Source organism: Acomys russatus, chromosome 5, assembly GCF_903995435.1.
Source record: "Acomys russatus chromosome 5, mAcoRus1.1, whole genome shotgun sequence".
NCBI classification, from domain to species: Eukaryota; Metazoa; Chordata; class Mammalia; order Rodentia; family Muridae; genus Acomys; species Acomys russatus.
Window position 1 is genome coordinate 25,948,042 of NC_067141.1, and position 15,288 is coordinate 25,963,329.

The following is a 15,288-nucleotide window of genomic DNA, read 5'->3' on the forward strand; positions in this document are numbered from 1 at the left end:
GGAGGACCTAGGTGCAGTTCCCAGAACCCATACAGTTGCTCACAAATGCCTGTCACCTCAGTTCTAAAAGATCCAATGGCCTCTGCATGCACAGCAGCGTACATGAATGCAGGCAAACACTCATGCACAAAATAAAATGACAAGATGGCTAACAGCTAAGATTATATCTAGCACCTGGAAGGCAAAAATAGGCTAAGAACCTGCCTCTAAACAAGGGGTCTGGGGGTACTAGGTGGTGGATACAGTACAATGGTAGTTAAGTGTTATGGGTGGGCCGACTCCAGTCCTCAGCACAACCACAGGCTGAGGCTCCGGACAAAAATCACAAAGCATCTTCGTGATCCTGTCTTAGAAGGTGCACAAATAGTACCATTTAATGCTGTGTATAGTTTTCCTAGCACTCCTCAATTTAACCACTCATACTGTACCAACAGACAAGGACCTCTGTTCCTCCCTCTACTCTCACACCACATCTCTCCAGAAAGACAGAAGACATTCCTCCACCTGCGTCAGAGTTCAGGACACTGGGCATGGGCACCAAAAAATAAGCATACCATAAACTCCCTCCACTCCACCCTCAAGACAGAACTGGGTAAACCAATCCAGGCCTAACTCTCTGAGGAAAGTTTTTCATTTAAAAAGGGGAGAGGGGAGTGGAGATCTAAAAACAAAACTGACTGACAGTTAATCAACAAGATAATGGCAAAAGGTTTTTTTGGTTTTTTTGCTTGCTTGCTTTTCCAAACAAGATTTCTCTGTGTAGCCTTGCCTGTTCTGGACTCTTTGTAGGCTAGGCTTTGTAGGCTAGGCTCTGCCTCCCTGGGTGTTGGGGATTAAAGGTATGCACCACCACGCCTGGCTGGCAAAAGATTTTTTTTTTTAAGTAATAATAAAACTCAAGAGTAGTATGTTATTTGGCACTGGGGAACATCCTAACTTGCTAAGTTTCAAGCTCAATGTGGCAATGTATTTTCATGAGGTAAAGGGGGAACGTTTCAAAGTTGCACTATTATTTTAAAGCTAATCTTCAGGCATTTGACTAATGATGAACTGACACCCTGTCTTTCTGCCACAAAACAACCTCCAAGGCAAGATCCAGGTAGTGCAGACACAGCTCCCAGTCCACCCAAAGATCCTGGAATTCAGTCCTTGAATCTGCACTCTACCAGAGTGGTTCTAAAAGGCAGTGGCACTTCAGTATTGTCTAAGAAGGTTTATCAAGCCTGCAAGATGGCTCAGTGGTTAAGGGTGTTTACCACAGCATGATGACCTGAGTATGAACCCTGCGATCCATATGGTAGAAGGAAAGAACTGACTTGCACAAACTGTCCTGACACCCATGTGTGCTACAGTACAAACACACACACGAGAGCCCACCCATATAATAAACTGTTTTTAAAAATCAGAGTCTCAGCTCCACTACAAATTTCCAGAGGTGAAGTCCACATCCACAGTCTTCAAGTATCCAAAATGATTCTCATGTATGTTAGTCTATCATGATGTCAGCACCATTAATATTTAGGGCTGGATGGTGGCAGGGGGTGGAGAGGGTAAGTGGGTGGGGTTACAATATTCTGTGCACTGCAGGAAATTTAATAGCAGCCTTGACCCTACCTTCTACAGCACACCAGAGGTGTGATAAGCCAAAAAGAATGTTTCCTATGAGGACAAATAGCTGAAAGACTCTCACCTAGTATGAAGTATTTGCCTAGCATGTGTAAGGCTATAGGTTTAATTCCCAGCACCACAAGCAACAAGAAAAAATTCATTTTACTCTTTTTTTTTTTTTTTTTTTTTTTTTGGGAAGGAAGGAGGCTTGTTTCATTGTTTGAGACAGGGTCTCATTACACAGCCCAGGACCACCTTGAACTCAAGCTCTTCCTGCCTCTGCCTCCCAAGTGCTGAGATTACAGGTATGTGCTACCATGCACGGCTTTACTAATTTCTTCAACCCTTTGGATACTACTGATAGATGTCAGGGCCTCATGCAACCTAAGCAAGAGCCTTACAGATTCCCAGATCCAAGGCAGTCTTTGTTGCAAAGAAATGCTTCAAAAGTCAGGCATGGTAGTACACACCTTTAATCCCAGCACTCTGGAGGCAGAGGCAGGTGGATCTCTGTGTGTTCAAGGCCAGCCTGGTCTACAAATCAAGTTCAGAACAGCCAGGACTACAAGAGAAACCCTGTCTCAAGAAAGAATGAAAGAAATTAAGAAAGAAAGAAGGAAGGGGGCTGGAGAGATGGCTCAGAGGTTAAAAGCACTGGCTGTTCTTCCAAAGGTCTTGAGTTCAATTCCCAGCAACCACATGGTGGCTCACAAACATCTATAATGAAACTAGTGCCCTCTTCAGGCCTGCAGGTGTACATGCAGTTAGAACATTGTATACATAATAAATAAATCTTTTTTTTTTTTTAAATCTTTAATTTCATCAATCCAGTATCTATAACATTATACTCAAGCATACTGTTTGACATTAATGTAGTTATCTAAAAAGAAAGGAAAGTCAATTGACATCTTGAGATGGGACATAGAAGGCTGCTGAAAGTCAAGAGATCTGGTCAGTATTTTCAGTACATTCTAAGAAAAAGCTGCTTCTCAGCCTCTCCTGCAATTCAGATCTTGACACACAAGAGCCAGACCAGACTGCCGCCCTGTCCATAAAGTAAACTTGGTGCTGTTTTAGTTGAACAGATAGTTGAAAGGATTTCTTCATCATTTACTCTGACGTGTAGTAAAATGCAAAAATATAAATCAACATACACTGGGAACATCTGAGATTTCGACTATCTAAACAACTAATTACAAGGTTCAAATTGATCATAGATGCAAACTGAGTATCAACCCTGACAAATACTGTTTTAAGGAATGAAATGCTTACTTGTATTTTTGTTGTTGTTTCGTTTGTTTTGTTTTTTCAAGATAGAGTTTCTCTGTGTTAGCCTTGGCTGTCCTGGACTCACTTTGTAGACCAGGCTGGCCTCAAACTCACGGAGATCAGCCTGCCTCTGCCTCCTGGGTGCTGGGATAAAAAGCGTGCACCACCACCACCCAGCTGAAATGCTTACTTGTAACAGCACATTTTTCTAGAGAAAATTATCAAAATTATTCTTAAGGCAGCTAAGGAAAACCCACTTTAAGTCCTAACTTTAGTACTATCCATTTTCTGACAACTACAGACTACTCCTTAAGCACTCATAGCAGCTTTTGTTTGTGTAGCTGGTTGGTTGTTGTGTAGTTGGGGAGAGGGTACTATACTTTATACAAAGGCTGTTAAAGCAATCAGTATACTCAAGACTACTTAAGATGGAATCCATCAAATACGCTTCCCCAGTACATAAAGCAATCCAAGTCATAAGCATTTACTGCCAAGAGGACAAGCCTATTTCCAAGTACCATGGAAAAGGGACAGGGCAAACAGTAAACAATAAAAAGCTGATGCACCCACACACAGAACTACTCCCCAAGCTGTAAGCTGAGCACACCTTATCCAAAGTGGTTGGGACTATAACAATTTCAGTTTCAGATTTTGGAGTTTACCAAATTTGCATCCCTAAGACAATCTGAAAGTTTGACACTCAAAAGCCATCAAGTTTCAGAGCATTTAGAGACTATGCATGTTTAACCTGAATCTTAGCTGAAGCTCTTGAGACTACAGTCTTTCAACTGCAGTAACAGCCAAGAAAAATCTAAGAAATCCTCATGTTACAATTGGGGCAACCACACAGAAGCAGTACCTAGAAGCAGCAGAGGAGAGGTGCTCTTTAAGTTCCTGAGGGTGTCTTCTATGCATACCTATTGCTTTATACAAAACACTCTCAAGTGACTTAATAGATTTTCAACATCCCTTCTCATAGGAAAATTAAAATAACTTCCAGTTCATTTTTAAAGCCCATCTGATCCTTAACACAGGGCTTTCCTAGCTGCACCTAAACATTTGTTGGTTTTAAACTAGGTGTGGTGTGGCACACACCTTTACTCATAATGCCTGTGAAGCCGAGGCAGGAAGACCAAGAACTTAAAGACATCCTTAGCTCAATAGAAAGGCCAAGAACAGCCCAAGCTACAAGAGACCCTATTGCTACAAAAAATAAACAAACAAAAAATTAAATAATGAGCCAAGTGTAGTGGCACATTACTTTATTAATCCCATTATTCCAGAGGCAAAAGCAGCAAAGACCTCCAGATACACAGTGAGACCCTGACTCAGAAATACATAAACAAGATCAAGTTGAATCAGTTGGTAAGTGTAGTACTGCAGAGCTGATTCTATGTGCCAAGCATAACCCTCGCAGCTTTCTGTTAATTTATTTCCATATATACTCAGTTACAGTTAGACCTCCCTGGGATCTAACATGAGATAAACTTATGGAACAGACTTGTTTTCCCACCTTACAGGGGCAGCAAAAAAAAAAAAAGAGTAATTTGCCCAAGGTCACACATCTAGAAAGTGGCAAAACAAGATTTAATTTTCAGGTGGCCCAAAAGAAAGTTCAACCACCGCTGATAACAGGGATCTTGCACCTTGCTACTTCCAAGTACACTTTAGCGGTAGGGAATCTTAAGTCCCTCTCTTACTGGCAATCTCATCCGCAACATGACCTTGAGGACAAAAACCAAAGTAAACTTCACTTAAGAAAGTGAAACAGTATCCATATTAACAAATGCTCTGAAGAAAGGAAACCTCGTCTTAGCGCCCCCCCCCACAAGCAAAACATAAACAAAGCTCTGACCTATCCTAAAGACAGGACATCAGGTAGGGGGCAAATGACAGCAGGTCATAAGGGTGGAGAACTCCAGGTCCGGAGTTAATCAGACCCCTCACTCTGTCCCATCTACGACTTCCAAGTCCAAGTTCCAAAGAAAGGCAACAGGACTGGGAGGGAAAAAACCTCTAAGTTAACAGTAAACCGAGCATTTAAAAAGATACTTGGAGCCACAAGGATAAGCCCTCGCTCCAGCTCCAGACACCAAGGAATCTCCAACGCCCGCCTCTGCACACAAGAGACCCGACGGCGAAGGCAGAAGGATTCACCGCGATGGCCCCGGGAGACTCGGAACTGGTTTTTGTGTATTTCGATGACTCTGCGGCTAATGCCCAGAAACCCACAAAACTTGTTCCTCGGAGGACAAGGAGTCCAACAAAGGCCTTCGCGAAGCTCTCCAGCGAGCTGACAAGCTCCGGGAGACCCCGAGAAGTCGCTGGGATGGCCTGGCGCGGGAGCCGCGGAGCTCTCCCAGGACCCCCGATTTGACTCGGGGTGCGCCTCGCCTCGCCTGGGCTCCCGGGCTAGCCAACCTGAGAGTCACATCGGCGTCTAAAGTTCGCCGCCCGCTCGGCTGGCTGCCAACGCGCGGCCAAGCTGACAGGAGCGGGTCGCCCGGTCCCGGCCAGGACTGGACGCCGCCTCCCGGGCCGCCGAAGCAGCCGATTCCGGGGGGGAGGGGAGAGGGGCCGGGACGTTCCCTCCCCACGCCGCCCGGACCCGAGCACCGCCCGAGTCGGTCGGCCGCTCCCCCGCGAGGCCCGCGCACCCCGCGCCGCCGCCCCTTCCCCGAGTTACCTGGAGGCGCCTACGACCCGCAGCTAGTCGCGCTCAGGCGGGAAAAGAGCTCACCGACACCATCAGCGAAGCGCCCAAAATGGCGGACGTATCAAGCAGGCCTTGAGTTACCCCCGCCCTCCCTCGGGCTGCCATGCAGCCAATCAAAAACAAGACCCCGCCCCCTTCCCGAAGATGATTGGCCTGTCTCTCCCGCCCCCCACAACCTATTGGATCACCCAGCGGCTCCCTCGCCTCCACTTCGATTGGCTTGGGAGCCTTGTCAGTCAAATGCGTGAGGCGCATTCTTTTTCCCAAGGTCTTGACGGATCCGGAACCTCTAGGACCCCGGGGTCTGAGAAACAAGTCAGAAATTGGGGAAAGCTTAAGCTGGGTCCCTCTACGCGTAGCAACAGCAAGGCCTCGCGTGACGGACGCTTCGGACCACCAATCCGCGTAGTCAATGCATTTTAAAACAAATGAACCAAACCAATCTCGGCTTTGTAGCTCCGGATGCAAAGGAACCAATAGGGTAGCACAATGACAGCAGGCTGTTGGGCAACGGACACCGGAGGAGGGGGGTGAGGGAAAAGACCAGTGATGACGTGAGTCACAATGCCATCTGTAGTGGACACTGATCGTGTTTGGGGAATTAGCTCAAATGGTAGAGCGCTCGCTTAGCATGTGAGAGGTAGCGGGATCGATGCCCGCATTCTCCATAGCTCAATTTTACGAAAGACCACCTGTTTAATCATCTCTTCAGACAAGAGTAAAGTATCATCCCCTAAAATGGGGTCAACGTCGAGGATTCCCTGATACAAAACCAGACAGACCCTAGACAGGATACCAGTCTGTACCTTTTGTCACAGAGACGAATTTACGCATGAATTTCTTCCAAATACTTGTGTCCCACCCACCTGTTACATACCATACCTTTGCCCCGCCCCAGAGCTGAGGTTCTGGGCCTCAGGATCCTCACTCTCAAGCCTCCTCTGATACCCTGCACTTCCACTATGATGGTTAATTCTCCTGGGGCTGTATAAAAAAGAGAAATGGAGCTGAGCACAAGCGTGCATTCATCTCTGCCTCCTGGCTGGATGCAGATGTGACTGCCTGGTTCCTACACCTGCTGCCCTGACCTAGCTGCCACAACGACATATACCCTGGAACTATGAGACGAAATGAGCCCTTTCTCCCCTAAAGTTTTACCACAGCAACAGGAAAAGATACCAAGATGTTTTCCCCTTATACCCCCATAAATAACCTGCCCAATTCAGAGTGGACAGGACAGCAGTTCAGGTGCAACTGCAGCTGGCCACCAAGGCCAACAACGTCTCTGACTCTTTTTGTTTGTTTGTTTGGTTTTTGAGACAGGGTTTCTCTGTGTAGCCTTGATTGTCCTGGACTCACTTTGTAGACCAGGCTGGCCTCGAACTCACAGCAATCCACCTGCCTCTGCCTCCCGAGTGCTGGGAGTAAAGGCGTGCACCACGGCCGCCCAGCAAGTCTCTGACTCTTGGAAGTCTTTCCCATGCCATCCGAAAAACAAGTGACCTAGATGATCAGACTCTCCTGGGGAAATAGTATATCATAAGACAGGACAGAGCTCCAAATCCCTAGGATGTTGCTGGCAGGGAGAGGAAAGATGTCACAGAGACCCCAGGGCTGGGCTTTGGAGCTTCAAAGGCAGGAATGGCCCAAGTATGATGGGAGACTGGATAGCAGCAGCGGTGGCTGAGTCATACAGGCATGGAGTGACAGTGCTCACCTCAGACAGGGCCTGCTTGCTTATCTCTCCCAACAGCAACGCCAGTCAGTCGTGCTGGCTTGCCCAGAGATTCGCTGAAACATGAAGTGTAGGTCCTGAGCACTTTCTCTAGGCTGCCTCTAAGCATCCACGCCCTGCGGCAAGTGACAAAGCCTAGCCATTGGAATGCAGGAGACAGGATCTGCCCCCTTCTTGGGCACTCAGCACTTTCCCCGGGGTCCCCATCTCTGAGCCCCAACCCCTGTCCTTTACACAGGGCCCAGCATGCCTGAGTCTTCCGCCTCATTCCATCTGGTTCTGAATTCCACTACCAGGGTAGCAAGACAGAGCTGTACACTTATGCAAACCCACCCTGGCCTCCAATCTACCTTTCAGCAGAGCTGGAGCTGAAAGCAGAAAGAGTTCATTGCTAGTAGGTCCACAGCAGCACTATAGTCCCCGTTTCACACACTAGCTAGCTATGGTCCAGAGATCATTCAGACACCACAGGCCATGTAGGGGTTGGGCGACCTTGACCAGGTGACCTAACCTCTCTGACACGCCAGTTCTTAGAAGTGTAAGAGATAATATCTACCAGCCTGGATCACGCCCACCACTCCAGGCAGTTAGGAAGAAAGCAAAGGTTAACTCTGGATCAGAGAGCCTAGTAGTCTTGCCTGAGGCTACACAGCTAGTGATAAACTTTGTAAAAACTGAGACCTTCAGCCTGCAAAGCATAGCAGCACAGCACTATGCCTTTAATCCCAGCACTTGGGAGGCAGAGGCAGGCAGATTGCTGTGAGTTCAAGGCCAGCCTGGTCTACAAAGTGAGTCCTGGACAGCCAAACTACACAGAGAAACTCTGTCCTGAGCCGGGCCTGGTGGCGCACGCCTTTAATCCCAGCACTCGGGAGGCAAAGGCAGGTAGATCGCCAAAAGACAAAGAGAGAGAGAGAGAGAGAGAGAGAAGAAAAACAGACCTATTGATGAAAAGTTAAGGAGATAGAAAGCTCAGGGCAAGGCAGCAGTTAAAGGATAGCCCATGAGTAGTGCACGCCTTTAATCCCAGAACCCAGGAGGCAGAGGCAGGTGGATCGCTGTGAATTCAAGGCCAGCATGGTATACAAAGCCACTCCAGGACAGCCAAGGCTGCACAGAGAGACCCTGTCTCAAAAAAAAAAAAAAAAAAAAAAAAAAAAGGATAGGCCATGGCTGGAAGGGACAACCAGGACTGGTGCCTCCCATCTATGCTGTCTTTGAAGGCAAAGCCCAGCCGCCTCACCGACCAAACCAAGCCCCTCCTGAGTCAGCCCTAGCCCAATCCCTTCCTTCCTTTGTAGTGAAAGCACCTGTTAGCATCTGCTCTGCATTCCTTTCTCCCAGACTCAGGTAGGTTCCAGGGACATCTAGAAGAGATAACCCATCACCTCCTTCAGGTCAGGGTAGTTAGCCCACAGATTGTCAGATATAGGTTCACTCATTCCTGCCCCAGCAGGACACACTGAGGTCAGGGAGGGCTTCCTAGGGAAGGTGGTGCCTGAGCCTGAAGCCCACCTGCCGGCCTGGTAGAGCCATAGAGAGGCCTCAATCAGAGGAATGACTGACTTGCAAGCTTTGCTTACAGCAGTGATTGACGCCTGCATCTGAAAACTTGCAGGTTTAATGGATCTCCTCCCCCTCTCCACTTCTCATTCTCTCTCTCTCTCTCTCTCTCTCTCTCTCTCTCTCTCTCTCTCTGTGTGTGTGTGTGTGTGTGTGTGTGTGTTGTACCATTCTCCTCACCCCCCTTCCTTCTGGAGTTCAATGATTCACTTTTCAATCCATTTTGAAGAAAACACACACTAGATTTTTTAAAAAGTACAATCAGTAGAAAGTGGCGCAGGAGCAACTGACTGTCACTCCTTAAACATTTTTGTTTGTTTGTTTGTTTGTTTGTTTCAAGACATGGTTTCTCTTGTAGTCCTGGAGTCGTGGGCTCACTTTGTAGACCAGGCTGGCCTTTAGGAGCAGATACACAGCTGTCTAAACTTATTTCATTGAGGCAATAATTTAAAAGCAAACAAACAAGAAAGACCCCTCTAATTTCCAAAAGGACATTTTAACATACCTGTCATACACTACAATAGAAAGAGGAGCTCTGGGGCCAGGCGTGGTCACACACGCCTTTAAACCCAGCACTCAGGAGGCAGAGGCAGGCAGATCACTGAGAGTTCGAGGCCAGCCTGGTCTACAAAGTCCAGGACAGCGAAGGCTACACAGAGAAACCCTGTCTCGGAAAGAAAAAAATTTTTTTTTAAATCCTGAAATTCAAGAGGAGGAACCAAAGTCTCTAGGAGACCTGAGCAGTCACCCACTTAGCCTGGAAGTCCAACTCTATCCTTCTTGGTTCTACAGTGTGGGGCCTGGGGAGGAGCCGGGCTTCCCTGAAAGGATGGCTGATAGCTGCCAAGTCTGTGAAGGGGAAACCCTCCAGACATGTTGACCACTCTGTGGCTGTCAAGCTTCTTGGGAAGGAAGTGAAGAAGACATTTGGGTGGAGAGAGAGCCTGTAGTTTGAGATCCACAACAGATCACAAGCAAAAAGAAGCCAATAAGGGGCTTAGCAGGGGTGGGACTCCAGCCCCGATCTTTTGAGAATAAGCTAAGCGGACTGTGAGCGCCACCAAACTTCAAAAACTTGGACACGTGAAAGTGCCCAAGATCTGGTCACATGTACTGTTTAGGTGCTCAAGATGGACACTGCCTCAGTGGCTCAGGCTGGCTATGGGTGGAGGGCTGTGGGCACAGGACAGACAATAGGCGAACTCTCATGGAAGGCAGACGCATTCAATAGAAGGTCTGCTGAAGGACAGGACTGTTACCAGTAGGAAACTCCTAAGGGCTCAGGGAGGTGTGAGGAAAATGGGAAAAGGTGGCTGTTACTAAAAAGGAGAGCAATTGAACGGGGAGGGTAGGAAGTGACAGATGAATGAAAGCAATTCCGTTTCTGTTGGATACAAACAACAATTTGCCCCCAAAGCGTGGTTTCCTTGCCAACAAATGGGAAACACCTAACTAGGCTACTGCAAAGTGAACTAGCCAGGTAAAGGTCACCCCCTTGTTTATACCACCACAGCTCAGACACCAGCTCCTTCAGAAAGCCTTCTTGTCTCAGTATCAAGATGGCCTCCATGGAGGGTGGGCGTGGCGCAGTGTCAGAATAGGGCCTTCCTCAGAGTATTTTAAATGTCTCTGTATCTCTGGATGTTGAGCACTGGAAGGAAGTGCCCCATAGCTGGTTTTCTCCAAATTAAAACATCCCTTTTTGCAGGGAGCTCCTACTAGAAAACCCAGGAAGGACAGGAAGCTTAAAAGGCTCTGAAGTAAACAAAATTGGCTGGGCATGGTGGTGCATGTCTTTAATGCCAGCACTTAAGAAGCAGAGGCAGGCTGATCACTGTGAGTTCAAGGCCAGCTGGTCTACAAAGCGAGTCCATGACAGCCAAGGCTAACACAAGAGAGACCTTGTCTCGAAAACCCAAAAGAATGAAAGAAAGAAAGAAAGAAAGAAAGAAAGAAAGAAAGAAGTAAACAAAATTCAAAATTTGCCGGGTGTGGTGATGCACGCCTTTAATCCCAGCACTTGGGAGGCAGAGGCAGGTGGATCCCTGTGAATTCGAGGCCAGTCTGGTCTACAAAGTGAGCCCAGGACAGTCAAGGCTACACAGAGAAACCCTATCTCAAAAAAAAAAAAAAAAAAAAAAAAAAAAAAAAAAAAGAGGCTCCTGAATTTTTTTTTCTTTTTTGTCTTATCTGGGGCAAAGAGATGATATTCATATTCTCCTAGGAAAATTCAAAGGATAAAGAGGAACTCCTAGTTCTAGTGGCTCCTAGTAAGCAGATGGCTTAAGTGCAGGATAGACTTTGCCTTGGTATCTTGTAGGTGATGACTGGAATGGCTCCTCGCTTCCCCTAGCCAACCACACAAATAGGAAAAGGACCAGAAATGAGGCCTCTGAGCACCAGCCAGCATCCTTAGGCATACAATAACTAACCCTATTTATTGGGAGAATGAGATCCCTAGCCATGTAACAGCTTTATATGCAGACAGTATTGTCCACAGTACTGGGAGGGGGAGAGGGCTGCAGAATGTGACTTGATCTTTTCCCTGCTCCAGCAGGCTGCCAAGAGCCAGCAGCCAAGTTCTTCCTTTCCCACCCCTAGCCTAGCCTGACCCTGGGCTGGATGCATGGATGGCAGAGGGAAACCAAAGATGCTCACCACCCCCTGTCTCAATGCAGACATCATCTCTAAGTCAGTCAGAGAGAGACTAGGCTGGAGTTGAATTTCAGTGAGTGCCTTGGGATGCTTGGCCCAACTGAAAGGCCAGCAATTCTGGGTGCTTGGGCCCCACCGGCTGGAGGAAACTCCTCCCCACATTCTCAATTAGCTTATATTTTGTATATTATCAATTTTTTAACTGTGGATGATTCAGGCTTATCTGCTGCGCATAGACATTGGAGACCTCCCAAGTCACATAAAGGACTGGTTAAATGGAAAGATCTTTCCACTGGTCAGAGGAAGGGTCCGGACCCTATACTGGTGTGGGCCCGAGGGTCTGCTTTTGTCTTTCCACAGGACAAAGAAGTACCAATCTGGGTTCCTGGGCGTTACATGTGTCCTGTTGTTCCACAAGAGTCAGCCCAGCCTAAAGGAGAGCGTTTGGACTCTGGTGAAGAGCCCCCCCATCCTGATGCCAGTAGGTCTGAGCAGACCAGCATGGCCATATTTGACTAATTACAGCCTGGGCAGGGCTGCTATGCCTGAGGATCTGGAAAGGAGTAACATTACGAGGACATTTCATTTAAAATATCATCGTAAGTTCAGCTATCTGTGCTGTAGCACCTTTCCTTTTTGTTGTTACTAATGACTCCCTTGAAGGAGAGACTTTAAATTGTTCCCTGTAGGTTTGCCATTTAAGAAGTTGCTGGAGGGCTGGAGAGATGGCTCAGAGGTTAAGAGCACTGCCTGCTCTTCCAGAGGTCCTGAGTTCAATTCCCAGCAACCACATGGTGGCTCACAACCATCTATAATGTGATCTGGTGCCCGCTTCCGGTCTGCAGGTGTACATACAAGCAGAACACTGTGTACATAATAAATAAATAAATAAATAAATAAATAAATCTTAAAAAAAAAAAAAAGAAGAAGAAGTTGCTGGAATGATGAGAAGACTGCCGTGGTGGCACAGACACCTGGAGTGGTTCCCTTTCCTGGGGCGCATGACGGCTGGCAAGGCCTAGTGATCTATTGTGAAAGGAGAGATTTCAGAATTACTGCCGCTATTATTGTCACCATTGCTGTAACAGCTACTGTCGCCACCGCTGCGGCCATTGCCATTTCTCAGTCTATTACTACTGCGCACACGATGGATAAACTCTCAAGAGAGGTGGCCAGTGCACTGGTTACTCAGAATTCCCTAAATTCTATGACACAATTGGCTATCTAAAATCAGTGAACAGCCTTAATACAGGAGACTAGAGTTCCACCCATTAGGGGAGATGCCTTCATAAAGGGCCTACAGATGTTGGGAAGTTTGCTAAAAAGCTGAAGCGACGCTATTGCACTAGGCATCCTGCTATGTGGCTTAGGAGGTTTTCTGTTCTGTTCTGCCGCATGAGAAAGCAACAGGCATTTAACAGTTTCATACCTAACAGGTCCTCATGCCTTTGGCAGGGGATAACCCCACTGCCCTGACCTGGCTGCACCTTGATAAATGAGCATCCAATGACGGGTAAGACCATGGAGGTACCTATCAGCCTAAGACAGGAGGGTTTTGATGCACAAAGCCTTTCTAATGACAGGTAAGATAGGAAACCAATGTCCTGGTGACCTAAGACAGGAGCTCATTTGTATTTTATATAAAGGGGGACCAGTGGGAACCAGGCCCGACTGGGCTGTCTGCGTGCCTTGCTGTTTCATGTCCTTTTTCTAGCAGCTTCCGTGTCTGTGTTTATGTTGGTTAGCTAGTCATGTTTACTGCTCTGAAAATGCGCCCCTCCCCTCCTCGGGACTCTCTCCAGTGCGCAATCACCTCTTCAGGGATTTCACCTGCGAGTGGCATGCCTGTTTTGCTGCCTATAAAAAGGCTCTTTGGACACTGAGTAAAAGCTGCCGCTGCTGCTACTCTTAGCACAAAGGACCCGCTGTTTTATTGTGTGTTAAATCCACAGTCCCTCCCCCTTGACTGTACCGCGGTGGAGCGGGCGCCACAACCCGCAACATGGTGGCAGAACTCACCTTTGGCCATAGGAGTTCAGGTGCCCCTCTGGCTCTGCAAGTCTTTGCGATAAACTTAGGCCTGCCCGTTACCTCTGAGCTTTATTAGGTCATAGCCTGTTTTACCAGGGACCAGGTCTGCCATGGGCCATCTCCTTTGGCATTGTTGCACAGAACCCTTAAGAGGACCACGAATCAACCAGATCCATTCCTGACTGCCTCCATCTACAGAGGACCCTGAGATGGGCCCTTACCTCTAAATTTTCTCTTTTAGTTCTTAGGTGTTGCTACACCCAATCCTGAGTGTGGTCCTTTTCTGACTTCTCTGCAACGCCACGGTTGGGGTTAAGCTTAAAGTTGATATGACAAGACATTGCCTGTCCCCTTTGACCTTCAAGATACTTCAAGAGTCCCCAACTTTCTTCATTCCATGTCAGCATTTACTTCACCACCTGTCACAGACAGGAGACCCTCCCCAGGACAAGGACCAGGCCTGTGTGTGGCCTTCAGCACCACACAGGTGAAATGTCGACAAATGTCAGGCTCTGCAGGCTGAATGCCTCTGAGGGCAATAGGCACCACAAGACCAGAATAATTATAGTCCGGCAGAGTGACGCTCACAGCTCCAGCCAATAGGGTCTACACAGGTGGGACAGTCACAGGGCTGCCTGGTCTCTGGTCCTCACGTCCGGCACCAGGATGAGCCAGTATGCCAATGCAGCTTGAACCCCAGGAGGGTTCAGTGCAAAATGAGGCTTTGGGCAGTATGTCATATGAGACTCTGTACGGGTCAGTTCATGATACCATCTCAACCTATGTACTGTGTCTGCCTGAGGGGACTTGACTGAGGGACACCCATGCACAGGAGGACACAAGCACAGAAGCCATCTGGTGGGGTGAAATCCATTCTTTGGGAACAGACAACTCAAATACTCACAGGGCACAAAAGAATGGCAGTTATGTTTTAAAAAATTAAGTTTATAAATATTTTTTCCATTGTACAAAGTTTTCCCAGCCCTGCCCACCCCCATCACTGTTCACATTTCTCATTTTTTTAAAAAAAATCCCAATTATATTTATTTTTTTTTAAATCATAAAATATATTTTTCCTTTGTTCATATTTAAAAATATTTACAAAGAGACAGCGAGGCCGGGGTGGACGGCCGAGGTCAGGACGAGTCCGTGCAGGGGGACGGAGGGGGCGGGAAGAGGTGGCAGTAGCTTCTCTCAGTGACGGGCGAGGGTGGGCAGCTGTCCTCTGCAGACAGGTACTGGCTGTGGGGAGTGGGAGGGGGTGGGTAGGGGTCTGAGTCCGAATTCAAGTCCAGGTAGTATTTGCTGGTCTTCCAGCGACTGGTGCTGTAGTCACTGTCACACACGTCTGTACTGCAAGGTGTCGTTGGGGGTGCCATGCCTCGGATGATGTAGGGCCTAGAGGGAAGAAAAAGGAGGTTCACAGGTGTGGCCGGCCCCTGTGTGAACAAGGCTCTTGAACGGCTGCTCCTTAGCTTTACAGGGGAAAGCCTGCTGGGTGGCCTAACCTGAAGTTCATTCCCTCTCCCTCTCCGCCTCCACAGCCAGGCTTTGGTAAGAACAAGATCCCCGGTCCCTTTCCAGACAACGGGTCAGCAGAACCTGCTGGCTGACTTTGGCAGGAGCTTACTTAACCCCCAGGTTTCTATTTCTCAAAAGGAGTAAATACCCCTTGCTTGGGTATGTGTGAGCGTACTCATATATGTGTGTG

At 47.8% G+C, this 15,288-nt stretch overlaps 2 protein-coding genes across 7 annotated transcripts in view; both read right to left on the reverse strand.

Annotated features, from left to right (window-relative positions):
* Positions 1–5,677, reverse strand: part of Ppp6r3 (protein phosphatase 6 regulatory subunit 3) — a 113,884-nt gene extending 108,207 nt beyond the window's left edge. For all 6 annotated transcript variants that reach the window (XM_051145769.1, XM_051145765.1, XM_051145768.1 and 3 more), the window contains exon 1: positions 5,564–5,677. The gene's annotated coding sequence lies outside the window, so the exon portion shown is untranslated. The remainder of the gene's footprint in view (positions 1–5,563) is intronic.
* An 8,899-nt stretch (positions 5,678–14,576) lies between these two features.
* Positions 14,577–15,288, reverse strand: part of Lrp5 (LDL receptor related protein 5) — a 103,469-nt gene continuing 102,757 nt past the window's right edge. Inside the window, exon 23 of the mRNA XM_051145770.1 lies at positions 14,577–14,975. Coding sequence (XP_051001727.1) covers positions 14,714–14,975 — 262 coding nt within the window. The 3' untranslated portion in view covers positions 14,577–14,713. The remainder of the gene's footprint in view (positions 14,976–15,288) is intronic.